The sequence below is a fragment of the Equus przewalskii genome, chromosome 12 (genome assembly GCF_037783145.1).
Source record: "Equus przewalskii isolate Varuska chromosome 12, EquPr2, whole genome shotgun sequence".
Classification (NCBI taxonomy): domain Eukaryota; kingdom Metazoa; phylum Chordata; class Mammalia; order Perissodactyla; family Equidae; genus Equus; species Equus przewalskii.
Window position 1 is genome coordinate 32,985,892 of NC_091842.1, and position 18,535 is coordinate 33,004,426.

The 18,535-nt window shown below is 42.8% G+C and overlaps 1 protein-coding gene across 4 annotated transcripts in view; it reads left to right on the forward strand.

The window, feature by feature from the left end:
* The window catches only part of TXNDC11 (thioredoxin domain containing 11), a 55,222-nt gene that overhangs the window by 3,498 nt on the left and 33,189 nt on the right, over positions 1-18,535 (forward strand). For 3 of the 4 annotated variants that reach the window (XM_070566733.1, XM_070566732.1, XM_070566734.1), the window contains exons 2-5: positions 1,612-1,828; positions 5,492-5,589; positions 9,000-9,129; positions 17,943-18,036. In XM_070566733.1, coding sequence (XP_070422834.1) covers positions 1,612-1,828; positions 5,492-5,589; positions 9,000-9,129; positions 17,943-18,036 — 539 coding nt within the window. Of the gene's footprint in view, positions 1-1,611; positions 1,829-5,491; positions 5,590-8,999; positions 9,130-17,942; positions 18,037-18,535 lie in introns of those variants that run through there. The other variant, XM_070566735.1, reaches the window with a different exon arrangement.

Consider the following 18,535-nt stretch of genomic DNA (forward strand, 5'->3'; position numbering starts at 1 on the left):
TAGATGCAGGGGAGAGTGTGGGCCTCTGTCCCCCGTACTAAATGACCCAAGGCTCTTAGAGTAGCTTAGTTCTTGGGTGTTTTTTTCTTTGCTTGTTTTTGAGGAAGATTAGCCCTGAGCTAACATCTGCTGCCAAGCCTCCTCTTTTTGCTGAGGAAGACTTGCCCTGAGCTAACATCGGTGCCCATCTGCCTCTACTTTATATGTAGGACACCTGCCACAGCATGGCTGGACAAACAGTGTGTAGGTCCGCACCCAGGATCCGAACCAGCGAACCCTGGGCTGCTGAAGTAGAACGTGCGAACTTAACCACTGCGCCACCAGGCTGGTCCCAGGTCTTGGGTGTTTTTATGTTTTCTTTTTGATTCTAATATTTGGCTGACTGCTGCATGTCTCAGAGCTGGCAGCACCTTCCTTCGTGTTCCTCCTTCCTGCTCCTTTGCTATTTTCTGAGAAACCAGATTATCAAGTTCAGTTGAACACACGTAGAGTTAGGATGTGATTAGGTGGCCTTCAGAGTCATCCCTCATAAAGGAATGGGCCTTCTGACGTGTGGATTCTTTCAGAGTGTCCTTGATAATATACGTCTGTGTGTTTATATTTAATTTGCTTTCACATATGTTCAGATGAAGTAAGCAGGGTGGGTTTGTTCATTTCACAAGTTATTGAACTTCAGAGTACCTGGAACTGCTAGACAGTGAGGATCTAGCTGAAAAAGATCGCCAGGCTCCTTGCCCCCATGGCGTTAGTGATGTGGTAGAGTAGATAGATAATGAACAGGTAAAATAAGTAAGTTACAGATTGTGGTTGAGGGCCACGAAGGTAACTGACAGGGAGATGAGGGGAAGAATGAGGGGCTGCCTGCTTCGGGGAGAGTCATCAGAGCGAGCCTCGCCTGGGAGCTCACGCTGGGCAGGCTTGATTCTCGTCAGCTTCACCGGGGTGTAATTTACCGTCAGGAAAATTCTCACATTGTACACGTACAGATCGATGACTTGACAAAGGTGACCACTTCTCCATTTGCTCAATCAAGATATGGAACGTTGCCTCTTTCCAGACAATTTCCCCAGTTCCCCTCTGCAGTCAGTCCCCCTGCCCACTCCCCGCTCTAGGCAATCAGATGTGACTGACTGCATTATAGGTTTAGTTTTGCCTGTTTTGGACTTTCATGTAAATGCATTCATGTTATATGTATTCTTTAGTGTCCGCCTTCCTTCCCTCAGTCTGAGCGAGCTCCCGGGTGGCTCTGGAGCCTGGGCATCAGTGGCTCCTGTGGAGAGCATGGCCGCAGAGAGAAGGGTGGGGTCTTTTGGGTGTGGAGGAAGAATATGGATTTTTCAGACATCCTCCTCGGCTCCCCGCTGCCCTGCCACCCACGCCTGAGAGAGGAGATTAGAGAATCATTGTCCAGGAGCTGTCCGTGTCTTGCGTCCTCAGCCAAATGTTGCCTTAGCACAGGATGTTACTTTTTTACTCTAGCACGGCGTTTGAGGAGCTCCATTTTCTTATTCAAGAGAAGACTCCTCTTTTAAACTTTGTTCTCCTTCCACACAGAGCTGTTGTCAGAAGAGGATAAACTAAGCAATCTTGTTTGTGTTCGCTCTCTTTTAGTCGAGCAAAAGATGTGATCATCCCAGCAAAGCCGCCCGTCAGCTTTTTCTCCTCGAGGTCTCCGGTTCTCGACCTCTTCCAGGGGCAGCTGGACTACGCGGAGCGCGTGCGCCGGGACTCGGAGGTGGTGCTGCTGTTCTTCTATGCCCCGTGGTGCGGGCAGTCCATCGCGGCCAGGGCGGAAGTGGAGCAAGCAGCGAGGCAGCTTTCAGACCAGGTAATGCTGACGGTCGCCGAAGAATCAGGTGGCTGGCAGTCCCTGTGTGCGGGGCCCGTTCCCCAGAGAGACGGCTTCCCCAGCTGGCTGATTTTGCCAAGGTGGAGGCCAGGAGCCTTGCTTTGTAAATTGTAAAGCCTTCTATAAAGAAACAAAGGATTGCTGGTTGTCGTGGTCATAGTCGCTGAGAGGCCGGAACAGGAGCAGATTCTGTGTCTGGCCACGCGGGCCGTGCTCGTCTCCGAGTGCCGCTCTGTTTGGTTTCAACGCTGAAGGAGGAGGGGTGCTGAAAATCCCGGCTGAATATCCATTTGATATTTGCTGATAATTATTTTATGTAAGCGAAATTGATGTATCATGACTATAGTGTAACAGGCTGACCTTTGAAATACTTGGACCAGAACTAGATTCAACTAATGTTTTTTTTTTATAAGATTGGCGCCTGAGCTAACATCTGTTGCCAATCTGTTTTTTTTTTCCTGCTTTATCTTCCCAAATCCCCCCAGTACATAGTTGCACGTCTTAGTTGTGGGTCCTTCTAGTTGTGGCACTTGGGACGCTGCCTCAGCGTGGCCTGATGAGCGGTGCCATGTCCGCGCCCAGGATCCAAACCAGTGAAACCCCGGGCCGCCGACGCGGAGCACGTGAACTTAACCACTTGGCCACGGGGCCGGTCCTAGATTCAACTAATATTTAATGACTGCCACTTTTGTGCTAAATAAGAGGGATATATCGGCAAATGAGTCATCTGTATGGCAGTGTTTCTCAACCCAGTGGATCCCAGTCGCCCTTTATAAAACAAGTATTCTATGATGTCCCTCTTTCTGTCCTGAAAAGGAATTCGTAGGTGATGAAACTTTCCTACGCATATAATTTCAAATAGTCAATCTAATGCACTAATTATAACATAAGGGTAGGAAAAAAAAGAAAACAACGTATACTTCAATCCCATGTGTTTCAGTTTATAAATGCTTGGGCAGAATAGGTCCTTGTACATTTATATAGAAATAGTGTGAATGGGCCGGTTCCAAATGCAGACCAATAAAGGTGTGATGTCTTGGTGACTCAGATGCCACTGGGGCATTGCTGTCAGTGATTTGATTTTTCTAAATGGTGAACAGCTCTTGGTAAAGTTCTGAACCAAAGAAAGTACTTTCTGCCCTCAGTTTACACAGAAGTTGCCTTCCTGAGAAATTGAGTGAATGTGAAAGCCATGCTCTGGATTCACGTATAAAATGGAGTCAGATTCTGGGCTTGGATAATAGCAAACAAGTTTTCCCTAACATCCGTGCCGGGCAGGACATTTAACACTGCTCTGGGAGGAGACGATGCCTTGTCCCTGGGCAGAGCTGTCTGGGCATTGCAGGGCATCTGCCTCAGCGCCTGCCCACAGCGTGCCCTGCCGCTTCCCCCGCCCCCCGTCATTGCAGCCAGCAGAAGGCACCCCACAGATTTCTGAGAGGCTGCTGAGAACCACTGATGAGAGGTAACTGCACGCAGCTGAGTTCCAGAAGTTCTTTTAGAGCTCCCACTTGGTTTTTCTTAGAAACAAAGTTATAAATGGTGGCTAGGCTTCCTGCCCAGCCTAGCATGGCCTTTTTAACTGTTGTATATCCCTGAACTATAACTTTGTTCCTACAACACTGATTCTGAGGGGGTTGTGATTTTGTGTTCCAACTTTGGACCCATGGAATTGATCTGTTCCCTGTCTTCCCTTTGCCCTGCCCGCTCTGCCCTGGACAATGACTCATAGTAGCAAACTGGCACGTGCTCCAAGGAGGAAACAGGAACTCAAGTGGAGCAATGGGAGGCAAAAGCTATGGTAGCGTAAAAGCAGTCACCACCGTGAGAGTCAGTCGCCAAGTTTTCTGAGTTCAGATTACAGGTGGGGAGCAAGGGGAGAATCTGCTGTGTTTTACGGTGTTCAGTAGTTATTGACTGTCCACTTAAGCGTGCGTCCTTCAGCGTGATTACGCGGTATTTTGGTGTCCTCTGCACGCCGATGCTGGTGTCACTGTTCTTCTGAAGAGGATCTGGGGCTTCGAGGGGCGAGGCAGCTTGTTAAAGATCATACGAGAAGTGGTGGAGGAGTTTACAGTACCATCCACAACTGACGGGCGCTTTTCAGATTATTTTTCCGGCTCGTTCCGAGTCGAGAGCTTACTCTTCTGTGTTCTCAGTAGGGAAAGGGGTGGGTTTACTTTTGGAAACAGGCAAAGATCTTTTTAGCCACAATGCTAAGTAAAATTAGCAAACATGGTAGATTGTGCCCTATTTTTGAGTAAAAAATAAGATGTCAACCTTAAGTAAAGATATTGTTGCTTCTCTTTCTTGTAAGTAGACTGTAAAAGGAGCTCCATCGAGTTTCCAGTAAGTTTCGAGCACTATTGCTGTCTAATAAGTGTAAGTCGTCTGAAAGTGACTTTCCCTTTGTAGTCTTCATATTTTTTCTATATTTTATTATAAGACATTTTAAACATAGAGCAAAGGTGAAGGAATTTTACGTATATCCACCACTTAAGTTTTACTCACATTTTATTACGCTTGTTTTATTGTTTTTATTCATCTTACCATCCCTCTAATCAGTGCTTCTCACCTGGAGGCGGTGTTGTCCCCCGGGGGACCTTTGGTACTGTCTGGAGACGTTTTTAGTCGTGGCTGCTTGAGAGGCGGGTGCTTCTGGCATCTAGTGGATAGAGGCCAGGGATACGGCTAATATCCTACGTCTAGCGTGTGGGATGGCCTTCCCTGACAAAACTAAGCAGAACGAAAAGAACCCATAACAGTTCCAGACCAAAATGTCAATAGTGCGAAAGCTGAGAAGCTCTGCTTCTGTCTTACTATTAACCCGGCTTATTTTTGGTGCATTTCAAAGTGAATGTAGACATAGGGACACTTCTTAAATACCTGAGCATCCACCTGTAAGTGTATCTTCAGTCCCTACTTCCGCTGTTCAATACTACATTTTAGAGCATAGCTTTGATCATCTGTTATCTTTATTAGTTTTTAATAGTCGTTAAAAATGGTCCTTTGACATTTGTGATGTTTTATTTGTAGGTAACATTTTTTTCATTCTCAGATGCTCAGTTTGACTATCAAAGACAGATTTTTTTTTTTAAAGATTTTATTTTTTCTGCTTTTTCTCCCAAAACCCCCTGGGTACATAGTTGTGTATTTTTAGTTGTGGTTCCTTCTAGTTGTGGCATATGGGATGCCGCCTCAGCACGGCCTGATGAGCAGTGCCGTATCCGCGCCCAGGATCCAAACCGGTGAAACCCTGGGCCGCCGAAGCAGAGCACATGAACCCAGCCACTCGGCCACGGGGCCGGCCCCGACACAAGACAGATCTTTTTACTAGGTTTTAGTGTAATCATGCTTAGAAAAAGCTCCTTGGTGCTCATTCACTTTAGAATTGAGAGCAAATCGTTTTCATCTTGGGTCAGACTCCAAGATGTTCAGAGTCCTAGCTGGACGCTGCAGAGGAGAGTCTTTCTTTTTTATTGCAGTGGTAAGTGATGACCGTCTTTGAAAACTTGAAACGATTCTTTTTCATACTTTCTGTTTCAGAGAGGAATAGTTCCATTTCTAAATTTTATCTTTGAAGTCTTGGTAATTTTTCAGTTGTTATTCATAGTCATTTGAAATCTTTTTTTGGCTCTGCAGGTGTTGTTTGTGGCAATTAACTGTTGGTGGAACCAGGGGAAATGCAGAAAACAGAAACACTTCTTTTATTTTCCTGTAATATATCTGTATCATCGGAGGTAAGAAATTTTAAGTACTGTTTCTAATTGCCATTAAGTCTGTCAGTTCCAGAGTGAAGTATTCGATATTCACTGTACAGAATTGAGGAAATACAGGTAAGTGGAAATAAAGAAATAAAAAGGATCTGGATATTTTTATTGGCCGTACATAATTACTGTGTGTTTTGATTTATATCCACCTGTGACTATACATCCATCCCCCTTTTTTAAAATAAAGAAATAGGATCATGTGACAATACTGTTGCCTAAACTGCTTTTTCTTTCTTTCGTGAACATCTTTTCATGTCATTACATATTCTACAACATTGCTTTTCATAGTACCAGTTACTCCATTGTGTGGCTGTACATTTCAGATATTCTAAAAGTACTTTATGGTATAAGAATACACAGGAGTCCTTATCGTGTTACCTGGCAGCATAGCATAGTCAAGAGGGAATCGTACAATCTTTTCAATTGGGAAGAAAATTACTGCAAGTCTGCAATCCTGTATTCGTAATTCTGAAATCCAGAGAGCTCTGAAAACCCAAAAGACTTTCATAAATTTTGTCCTCAAATACATTCATCTGGCCTGAAGTCACAAGAGGCTTCCTGTATAGTCTTCGTCCCATTTAAGGAGCCGCTTTATTCATTTTGCTGCGGAAATATTGGTGTTTGATTTTGGAGTACTGCCCAGAACTTGCTGTGGGTGTTAATGTCTGAAATCTGACTTGAAAGGTTTTGGAGATAGGAGATGGGATTTTGGACTTTGTTTGATGTAATTGGCTTAAAGTTTGTTAATGGAGGTAAATTGGGTAAAGAAGATTTGATTAGTAAGAGCTTTAGTTTTTAGGCTGTATTTTTTTCCCTTCCTCTAAACTTCCTGGGTCTTAGTCAATGGAGATTTATAACACACATCAACAAACTAGCATTTCTGGATTATCGGTCACCTTCCATCACACTTCTGTGTCTCCAGCATAAAATGTTGTGTGACGCATAGTGTTGTCTCTCAAGAGGTATTAAATAGCATTTGGGCAAAAACATACTTTCTTACCCCATCTCCACCCTCAAATTCTTCTCTAGATCTAAGAGTACTTTCTCAGAGTAACTTTCTCGTGATCACTTCTTTTTTTTTTTAAGGTAAGTGCAAGCTGTTATGCTTGAAGGTTCTGAAACGCTGCCCTCTGTAATGGGGTGATGAGCTTGCCCCACTGAGGTCCCCTGCCTTTCGTTTTTTGGAAATAGGACATAGGGCACAGATGCCCAGCAGGGAGTATAGGCCTTGCAACTCTGTAAGCAAGCCAGCTGCCCCGAGGGGGGCTTAGCTTGATGTGACGTTAAGGTCAGAAGAGCTACGTTGAATTGAGTACACAGTGTCATTTTGGGATATGTGTGTGTACTGTGTTGTCTTACACTGTTTGCTTTCTTAGTTTTATAGAGAGATTGAAAGGAACTTTAGAAATATCTAGTCCAACCCTCTCGTTTTACAAATGAGGAACTTCAGCTTGGTCCTCCCCTTGAAATGCCTGCCGCGCATCTTTGCCTGTTAAAGTTTTCCTTGTTTCAGTCAGTTCAGGCCAGTTAATAGCCATTTCAATATTTATCATTCCCAGTGTGCCTAAAATAGAAGGAGGCACTGAAATACGTAGAAGGAAGCTTTTTCATATTCTATTGAAGAATCTTCCAGCTTTCTATTTTATACATGCACATGTGAACGAACGTGTTCCTTCAGCTGACCTCTCTCGTGAGCGTGCTGTAGCCTTGCGGCTCTTTTGGTTAATAGTGCCTTTAAACGTGGCCCTTGAGTCTCAGCCCTGGGCAGACCACTGCCGCCTGTGTGTTGCTGCTGCTGCTGCTGCTGTTGTTTGTGTAATGGCTTATCTGGTAGTAGTAGCTGCTTCAAGAAGTTAACAGGCTTTTCTGTTTTGTGAAAGTAGATTCCATTTTTGGCTTATATTGACACCAGTCACAAAGAAAGTTTATAAAAGGCTCTGAAGCAGAGAATAGTTTCTCAAAACTCTCTGCGAAGCTCAGCAGCCCGACATCGGCCTGTCCTCTGGCGATGGCTGTAGTGTGTTGGTGAAGCATGTTCCACGTCCTGCGTTCTGGGGTCTTCTCAGCTTTTATGACAAGTCCCTGCGACCCGTGTAACATCACACCAGGAAAGCTCAGCAGAGCCCATGTGCTCAAGCAGATGAGGTTTCCAGATCGGTCACCTCCTTTTTGCTGAACAAAATACGTTATCAGATGACTATTTGATTTCTTCCTTTAAGTTAGAATTTGTTGGTGGTCGATGGTTTTGGTGGCGGTGGTAATTTTTAAACTGGAATTAGTTAACAGACTAGTTGTATCAAGTCTTCACTTGACAGAATTGTTAACTCTGTTTCCCAATTGTGAATCCAGATGCTATTTTTCCTTTTTTCATGCTAACGTTCCTTTGTCTGGCATCATATTCTTCAGTGCACACTGAAGAGTTGCGTTTATCTCATCACGTTATATGTGTTTGTGTGTTAATTTCTGTAACCATATGTTACAGTATTGTGATCACAGCATTTGTGTGATTCTTTGCTGTGCTGTCTATTGTTGTATTAACAGTGAGCTTACTGTCACTTTCCACTTAGAGAGAAGAATGGTTATGAAGTTGTTGAGTTTCATCATACTCCCCACCCTGCGTCATACTATCCAAACATATTTGAGCAATGTATTGTGCAAGAATTTTAGAAAGCCACGTAAAGATTCTGGTTAGCTCAGGAGGATAACTGAATGTTGCTAGTATTGCTTTGCAATATTAAATCCAATTCCTGTGCATCCCCAAGCACAACTGGAGGGGAGAATAAGGAAGCTCGCTTATACAGGTTCCTGAACACCTTTACGTAATTTTTTTTGTTGCAATAAAACTTTAAATAGGTGTAAGGTTCGTTTAATGATCCTCTGGGAATATTTAATAACTGCTTCTTAGTAGACCAGGCCAGCTACTCAGTTTGTCCCTTGTTTCGGAGTGAGGTGTGAGAGGAAGGTCTGTCCCCTTCCGTGGAATCGTGTCGTTAAGCTCCTGGAGTCCTTTAGCATCTGGTCAGCTTCCAGGGTCACCTTTCCATTTTGTTTTGCTTTGTTTTTTAGAGAAATACTATTGCAGGAATTAATTTTTTTTTTTTCAGACCAGAATGAATATTCCTTGTTTTGAAATTCAGTTTGCGGTTGAATTCAGCTCCTAAAAGGGCAACGGCCACTTGTGCCTCCCTCACATAAAATGCTTCTTCATTGGCCCTCCAGTCCCCTCCTGAGACAAAGGAGGCTGCTTACCTGTGGCCCAGTCGGGAGCCTGAAGCAGGACGTTGTTTTTTCATTTTGTGGTGGTGATGATTTCGGTTGCACGTTACAGCTTTAATGCATGGTATGTTATTTTTATTTTATTTTTATGTTTTTGGCACTAGTTTTGGACCCATCGAGTACAAAGGCCCCGTGAGCGCTGTTTACATTGAGAAGTTTGTCCGCCGGGTGATGACACCACTGGTCTACGTCCCATCTCAATCAGAATTACTAGATTTTCTCTCGAACTATGAGGTACCTGTCTTTCCTATCTCCCCCTGTTCCCAGGGCTTCACTGGGCTGCGTTGCACCGTTTGTATCGCAAGGGTTTTTTTATACCTCTTGATTTGTAGCAATTAATTAAAGGTCATGTTGTAGATAAGCCCCAATTAAGCGCTTTTTGAGATACTCAATTATAGGGATGGTTTGGCCAAATGAGTTTTAAGACAATAGAATACTTGCAAAATCTTGTCTGTTATTTATTTGGGAATTTTCAACAAACTTTCAGTTTGTCTCCCTGTTAACTTAGAGTATGTAAGAATTAACTTACAATTTATATGCAGCTGCAAATTTCTAAAAATTTCACTTGACGCTTTATGGCATTTTACTATGAGATACCTGGTTTTTCTTGTCAGTTGTAGTTTAGCCTTTTTTAAAAAAAAAACAACTGGGAATATGTCCTATCTATTTTTACAGTGCGTAACTATTTCAAGGTCTTATTAACAGAAAGTTTCCTAACATGGTTTCTCCACTGCTTTCCTGTCGCCAGCCAGCTTCAACCCCTGATAAATTATTTTTATAGGATATTCAATGCGTGTTTAGGACAGCTTCTTACTGAGAGGCCAGTATAAAGCTTAAAATAAGTTCCATAAACTATAAAAATAGTTCTACAAAAAAATTCATTGGAGCAAGCATAAAATCATACTTAGGCACAAGTAAAAATGATGCTTAGGTGCAACAAAATCAGACCATAAGTACCTAATAGAGACTAATTGAGAATTGAGTAGTGTGACTGGGTTGAATTTTATCTTTTGCAGTGTGTAGATTTGACGTAGATTGGATATGAATTTCTGTCGCCAGAACATCATTTACAGCTTTTTCAGTCATGTTAGAAACTATTTATGTGTCAACTATGAGCAGATTCCCCAAGCAGCAGTGTTAGTGTCTACTTCTTGTGCTTACGGTCAGTAGATGCGCGTTAGACTGAATGCCTCCTTCCTCCTATGTGGATGAAGGTGGATTTTCGTACCCTTCGTGGACTTGTCTCCCATTCTGCCTGGACAGGCTGGTGGGTGGGAGCTACCCTGGAGGCAGGGCACCTGGGTGTACACCCTTTGGCAGCACTGAGTCTGTGACTTGGGGCAGGTCCCTCACCTGCCAGGCATCAAGGGTCTGGACCAGGGTATTCTGGAGCCTCCTTTTAACTCTTAGGTGCAGTCATTGTGTGATGAGTGGGTTTTCACGTAGATTGGCAGTAGGTGACAGGCAGAGTCACTGGAGGTGGTACAGCAAAATGGTGAGGAACCAGGACTCGGGCAGGCACGAGTCCACGCTCAGCTCCATCACTTGTTAGCTGTATGGCCTTGGGCTAGTTAACCTCTTTAAGCATCCGTTTCCTCATCTGTAAAGCAGGGGTAAACGAGGTAAGACATGAAAGTGCCTAGGATGTAGTCCCTGTAAACGACAACTTAACAGTGGAAATGACATCATGGAAACATCTTGGCTACTTAGCACTATGGAGAGAACTTAAAATGTGCGTAATACCTGCCAGGATCCTCTGCTTCTGTAGAAAACTTTCTGTGTGTTTTGCAGTTAAGATGATTAAAAATGACCTACAAAGGCCAAGGGATCTGCCTTCGCTTACGCTCTGTTGGGACTTTGTAGCACACCGTGCTCAATTTTGATTGATACTCTCTGTTTTTTTCTTTAAATTTTCACTCAGTCTCTTCTAAAAAGTGAAGAGAGAAATGGGGACATTACCAAATACCATCCAATATGTGTCTGCCCTTCCTAAAAATGGGGAAGAAATTGAGATCGTTTAGCCTAATGATAAGAGCGCTGAGATGCAGCTTATTATTTTCAGCTCTGTCAGAGATTTGTGTCCAGAGGGTTCTGAGCCAGTTTTTCTGCTTCAGTTCTTGGCAGAGGTCATATGATAAGGAAAGGACTCAGCTAGGATTGTAGAGACCTGGGTTTTAGCCCTGACATTAGCAAGTCTCTGGTTTCTGAGTTTCATGCAGATTTCTCATCTGTAAAGTGTGGGAGTTGGTTCAGATAATTCCTCCTGACTGTTTTGGCTTTGGTGGAGTTTGCAGGTTGGGAAGAGGCAGACAGAAGAAGGCTCATCAGTTTTTGGTTGGGGAAATATGTTTGAGACAATGCCGTTGAACATCTCTGTCAGAGATCTTGGTAGTCCTTTTCTGTGTATTCCCTCTGCGATGTCCATGGTGTCTCTCCAGTTGGATCTGCAGGAGAGAGAAGTGCACGTTCGTGACTGAGCAGCAAGGATGAGTCCTTCCCTTCCACCTCTGCCTTCCTGGAACCTGCTTGTCAGCAGTGCCTTCAGAGCGTATGCTCCCTGTTGGACTTTGAGTTCACATGAAGCTCACTGATGTGCCAGTGGCGTTACTGAAGCCCCCTTAACTATAGTGATGTACCACTATGATTAGACCGCGTTTAAAACGGGAACCGGAAGAATGGTACCTACATGGGACCCCTGTATAGCTTCTGTCGGCCTTTCAAAGGGCTTCCTCCCAAAAGCTGTAGAAAGCATTTGCTCTGGGAGTATCAGCTTTCAATGGGCTTCTCACTGAGATGAAATTGTCTAGTGGGCAAGAGACAGTTGATTGTGAAAGAACTCAAGAACCAAACCCAGCACGGCACTTGCGAAACCATTTATCTTGTGAAACATACCAAATTCTGCCTAGAAAAAAGCGAAGTCAAATGGCATGCACACTCTCTAAGGTAACGTAAAGACAAAATTCTGCATCCAGAAATGGAACCACTGTCACGGTTTTGACAGCTGAATAAATAGGAAAGTTAAAGGAATTTTTACAGGCCCCACTCTAGAACATGATGTACTTTTGGACATTCCTCCAAATTAAGGTTTCACAACCTCAGCAATATTGACATTTGGAGTCAGATAATACCGTGTCATGGGGGCTGTTCTGTGTTTAGCAGCATCCTTTGCCTGCACTTACTACGTACCAGTAGCACCTCTTCTCTCCCTTAGATGTGACAACCAGAAGTATCCAGGCGTTGCCACATGTCCCTTAGGCCAAGGGCACAGTTGCCCCAGTTGAGAACCACTGCTCTAAATGATTCCATTTCCTCAAATACGGCCTTGAGATGGTGCCTCACAAGGCAAACACGTCTTTTTTTCATGTAGCGCACAGAATGCCACAATCTACGTTGCAAGTTTATCTACGTATAACAGTGGCAGTAGAGAGAAGATGAAAATTAAGCAATTCCTTGACTAGAAAATTCTGGAGTGTTGTCTGTGGGGTACTAGAGCCAGGGGTGAGTTCTGTTGTCGTCAGTAGAGCTGTCCCTGATAATCAGCTTTTTGCTCAAATTGTTCATCTGTACCAAAGAAAGCATGCTTCTTAAATATTTTAAGGATCTTGCTAATTTAAAGAAATCTTACTATGAAAGATGCTTGTTTTGATCAAGAGCCTTATTTCCTAATTTATATTTTTTATAAATATGGGTTTCAATATCAAGTGTGTTTAAGCTTAGTTACACCAAAATTAGAGTGAAATAATGTTTTTGTGGCACTTCTGAGGTTTGTTAGAATGGCATTGTTTTTTGCTTCTATCTCTAGATGTGTTTGTGACATTGTGTAGGAGTGCATTTGATAGTTTTCCCCTCATTAAAAAAGCTATATTGATTAATTATAAGTTTATTCATCTCTAATCCAGATATTTGTGAGCAGTTTAGATCATCATAAATTGTGCAGTTAGTGTTCGTTACTTGGGAAGTGATGATATCCTGAAATGAACAACTTTCTCTACTGACGTAAACTTTTACCATATGTGTACTGAGTTCTATTCATATCTGCTTATATTGCTGTTATAAAGAGGAATGCTCTAATTGTATCTTGGTTTGAATTTTTATAAGTCCTACAGGTGAATCCTTTCAAAAGCCTATTTGAGATGATTTGATATTGAATTACCCAGAAGAGCAGAAGTTTTTAACTTTAATTTTAATGGAAAATATTAACTTTAATGGAAAATATTTTATTTGACTAATATATCTCAAACCTACCCAAATCAGGTTGCCTATCATTAACCGTAGTTTTCTGTTTGGAAAATATGACTTGGAGCCCAGATGCGAGTTTTAGAAGAAAACGATGTGCCTTACTTTACTGAACATTGCAGAAAGACGATAAAGGGTGAATATTATAAATACTTGACTCTGTAAATTCCAAAATACTTTAGTCATTATTAGCAAGCAAATAATGAGTCAACTCTACATTGGTCAGTGCCCTCTAGTTTTCAAGTGCTTTTACTTGTGATCTTCCCAGCGGCCATGTGAGATAGATGGAAGTTGTAGGTCCTTTGCGCAGATGAAGATGGTACAGAGAGTATGATTTACCCTGCGTGGACACTGGACTGGAGCCCAGGTCTTCTGGCTCCCAGAATTCTTCCTTTTGAAGGAATGTTTAAAGTCTCTGAGTTGAAACTTCACCGTCTATCTAGAGGTTAAAATGGTGAATATTTCACTATTTTACGTCATTTTTGAACCCCTCTTTCGTGATGGAAAAATTTTGACAGTATTGGCTTTTTAATTTAACTAACTTTTTTCCTTCGTTTTTACAAGTGGTTCCAAGAATGAATAGTGGTAAAGGGTGGGGCTGTGGCTGTTGGCTGACTGTTGAAGCAGCAGAGCTGTACCGTCTCCCATTATTAATTCACTCGTTAGCATTTAATGCAGGGCTAGGAGTGTCCTGTGTACGATAATCACAGTATCGAGGTATGGTCTAGAATTTTCTTCCCAGATATGCCTTAAAATAGTAACTTGCCTTATAAATAATGAATATGGCTAGAAACTGAAGTGAACTTGCCAATAGACGTACTACAAAGGAACATCAAGAGCTTTAAGTCATTTCGTTGCAAACCATGGTAAGAAATCCTATTTTCTTCATTTGCTCCAATTGTAGAGTCCCTCTTCCTCAAGGGTTCTTCCTGCCTGTTGAAGATGCAGACGGGAGGTGCAGTTCATTACTCGTGGACCACGTAGTCAGACAGAACCTGCGCCCTTTTTATTTTGGTGGACATTGAGTTGGTTGGAAAGGGAATAGGCCCGAGTATTGGTAATGTCACTTTCAAAGTGACTAGTTTTATGGCTCTTCTAATTTTGATATTTTTAAGGCATCATTTGGTAACTTCTACATCAATAGTGCTTTTATTAAAATTTTTTAAAACACATGATAGAATCATCTGATTTTTACCTTATAATCTACCCACCAAATACCAACAGTATTATTTAGAACTCTTACTTATGACTGTATCTGCAGCCAAAATCTTTTTTAAATGTTTTCACAAATTTCTGTAATTTATCCATTTAAGAGCAGTGATTTAGCATACATCCATTCGTTTATTCTTAGGAGTTTTGGTAAACCAAATTGTTTTAAATTTAAGTGGAATGGGAAAAGGCTTGGGAATCTTTTGGAGGGAGAAAGAGGGTGTTAGGTAAATTACCAGGTGGCAGAAAACCTGAGTATCTTGGAGAAAAAGCTAGTAGAACGCCTGGCGCCTGGTATTATCCAGCTGTTTGTTAGTGAACTCTACTCTGAATGTTGAGCAAAGAAGTAGATACTGTTTCTGTCCATTCGTAGTTTTATAGCACTGGAAATGAAATAGTTTTACATTTTCTAGATGTGAGTTAGCATTAGTGCAGAAATACTTCAAGTGCCGTTGAGTAAAAACACACCAAGGTAACTATTCTCACGGCCACTAGAGGGTGGTGCACCATCTGCTGAGAGGTACGCTGCGCTGCAGATGGGGCTCCCTTAGGAGGGACTTCATGCTCTTGAGGATTTGCTGGCCTCCTGTAGAGATCCTGTGTTCCTCCTCCTCATTAGAGCAGGTCCTGAATGTACTGTACATCGTGGAATGTAGTTAAAACACACAAACTGGGTCAAGTCAGAATCAGCACTCGTCGTATTTTGTTCTTCGCTAAATTGTAAACTTGCTGGGGGAGCTTTGTCTTATTTATCTTTTTATTCCCATTCGTTCATTCACAAATGTTTATTTTGTGCCTGCTCTGAGCTGGAAATGTGGTGATGAGCAAGAGAGAGCCTCTGTTTCAGGGACTTCTGACGTGGGGCTAGACGGCCAACAGGAAATAAATAAACAAGGTGTAGGGGCCTGAGTGGTGTCCTCCCGAGATTCCTGTCCGCCCGGACCCTCAGATCGTGGCCTTGTTTGGAGATAGGGTCTTTACGGATGTCCTTAGGTGAGGATCTCGAGATGAAATCGTTCTAGATTTCGAGTGGGTCCTAATCCCACTACTGGTGTCTCTAAGAAGAGGAGAGGACACGGAGAAGGCCGCTTGCCTTGGGACTCCTGGTCTCCAGAGCTGTGAGAATAAATTCTGTTGTTTTCAGCCACCAAGTCGGTGGTAATTTGTTATGGCAGCTCTAGGAAACAAATGCACAAGCTAATTTCAGATAATAAGTGCTACAAAGAAAAATAAAGAAGGGTTCTGTAGATTTGAGGACAGGGAGGGAGGTAATGTAACTGTTCGAAGAAGACCTCTGAGAAACCAACATTTGACCAGAAATTTGAAGCCTATGTGATGCAACTCAGCCCTTAGGAAATTTGAAGAAAATGCTCCAGGAGGTGGGAACAGTAAGTGCAAAGATCCTGAGGAAGGAACAGGATTGGTAGGGCCAGAGCAGAGAGGAGAGTGGTAGGAGATAAGGTCACAGAGGTGTCTTGCTACCGTCATGTGTCCCGATTAAAGCTTTGATTAGTTGGGTGAATGAAGGAAGGAGGAACACTGGCAGTTGAGTTCCTGTGACCGTTCACCTGGTGGCCGTCTAAGCATCTGGGGTGGACTAATAGGAAGACTGCGGTTAGAACCTGGGGTTGGGTGGTCTTTATACACTGGTGAGCATCAGAGTGAGGAGGGGCGATCTGTGTGTCAGTAGGTCTTGCTTCCCGACTTCAACCCAGTGTCAGGCTGTCTTCTGTGCTTGGCTAGCTCATCTGAAAGAGAGCCGCAGAGTTACAGCTGTCTGCTTTGAGCCAGCCCCTGGGTTTATTTTCAGCTGAGCAAAGGGGCCTAGACCTAGAAAGGCCCATGTATGTCAGTATGCATGCATTTTTCCCCCAATGCCCCTTTTCCCAGATCTAAGAAAGAACTGTGAAAGAAACTCTGAAATATATAATCATTTCTTGAATACAGCTTCTGTTAAGGAGACATTGAAACTTTGGGGAAACGGATGCGAAATTTGTCTTACCTAAAGCATAAACCAGAGCCAGTTTAGTAACTTTTAAGTGATACTTTGCAATAGAAATAAGCAAGTAACTATCACTTCCCTTTATTTCCTCTTTTTATTATTTTGAAATACTGATTTTAAGTTATATTGTCCAACATGCCAGTTTTCAAAATTTAGTACAGACCATCACAGTATTGTGAATATTTGAAAAATAGCACTTAAATGTTTTTAAGTGCCTTGTTTTTTTTTTTTTTTGAGGAAGATTAGCCCTGAGCTAACTACTGCCAATCCTCTTTTTGCTGAGGAAGACTGGCCCTGAGCTAACATCCATGCCCATCTTCCTCTACTTTATATGTGGGACATCTACCACAGCATGGCGTGCCAAGCGGTGCCATGTCTGCACCCGGGATCCAAACTGGCGAACCCTGGGCCGCCAAGAAGCGGAACGTGCAAACTTAACCGCTGTGCCACTGGCCTGCCCCCTAAGTGTCTTGTATTTTAAATAGCTGGTATTTTTCAATTTATACAGCCGTTAATCATCTCATAGAGGTGTTGAATCTTGTGACCTTCATTTCTTTGACAATGAAAAGTGAAAGTAGTTTTGCTTGTGGGGTTGTTTGCTTTGTGTTGTTTATGAAATTTCTTTGGTCAAACTACTTGGAAGTTTCAGCCCCAGTGATGAATCTTCTCCATTTGCCAGACAAGGAAACTGAGGCTTCTCATCGAAGGGCTCACCCAAGATCGTTCCACTTTGGGCTTGACCTTAGGTCTTCTGACTCTAAGCTTAGCACTGATTCCTCAGGGATCTCACAGTTTGGCCTTTAAGACAGATGCGATTATTACAAAACAAAACCGGACAGAGTGAGTGCCACAGGGCCTTCAAAGAAGGAAGGAATTATTCTGAACAGGAAGGCAGACTGTACCGGTAGGGGACAGCTGGTGGGTTTGGCAGAGTGGAGGGGCATTCTGTGCTAAACTTAGAGACGTGGAACGAGCTGGTGGAAAGAAGTTTGTCGGGGTGGAGGGACAAGAGGGCAAGATGTAGGGTCTCCGCAGACTGACCTGAGAGAGAGGAGGGTTGCCACTGTGGGTGCTGGTTTCTGGGTGTCAGGGGAGGAAAGAGCCCCTGGAAGGGCGACTTGGGAGCCAATCAGATTTAACCTGATTTCCAGTAAATGTGAGGGTATGTTTGGAGTAAGAGGAAGCTATTGAGGAAGAAATCTAAGAAAGGTTACAAAGACGTTACTGATAGAGCTTGCCTGGAGTTGCTAAAGAAAGTGAGTGCTGGAACTTGATGGTGAGGTTTCGAACCGGGGACTCAGGGGAGCTCTCAGCAGAGGATGGAAGGACCCCCTTAGGGAGAGAGGAGGAAGTTTCAGCTCGGAATCGTCCCTGTAAAACCCGCTGCAGCTCTATCCTTTACCCCGTTTCTTGTCTGAGTGGAGGGAAAGGTCAGCCCTAAGCTGCAACTGTTTTCATGAAGTTAGGCTTTTTAAAAAAGTGAAATGCAACAAATTGCAATTGTCAGATTATAATGACATGTCTTTTTTGTTTTAAAATATCCCCTGCTATACCGTGACCAACAATGCCTCCGTCACCCCTTCTGCTCTTGTCCCTGCAGCCTGGAGTACTTGGCTACTTCGAGTTCAGTGGCTCGCCCCAGCCTCCTGGGTACTTGACCTTCTTCTCTTCAGCGCTGCATTCATTAAAGAAAGGTAAAAATGCTCCGCTTTAAGACATTCACACTTGAACACAAATGTATGTCAGTATCTTCTTTTGCATATGTTATCTTTATGATTATATATTTTAATTTTCTTGATTCCTTTTCTCTGTATTTGTATTAAATAATTACAGTGTTCTTTTGGCAAGCAGAAAATACTATGCTATTTCAAATATAGTCTCTTAAATGTTTAGCTTTTTAAAAATGTAGCTTGATCATCATATTGTGTCTGCAGTTATGTATCTTGCATTTTAAAATTTATCATGATCTCTTTTTTTGTGTGTAGTTATAAGTTTTGGTCAAAGTTTTTGGTGGTTGTGTTCTCAGTTGGATGTACCACAATTTAGGAATCCACTTCCTTCAAGAAGTAGTGTTAGAGGGTATTAAAGTCAACATTGCAGCATAAGCCTACTGCCAGTTTCACTATTCCCAAAGCCATTTTTTTCCTTAGCTGAATCATATATTATTTGAGGTCTTACATTTTAAATTAAACA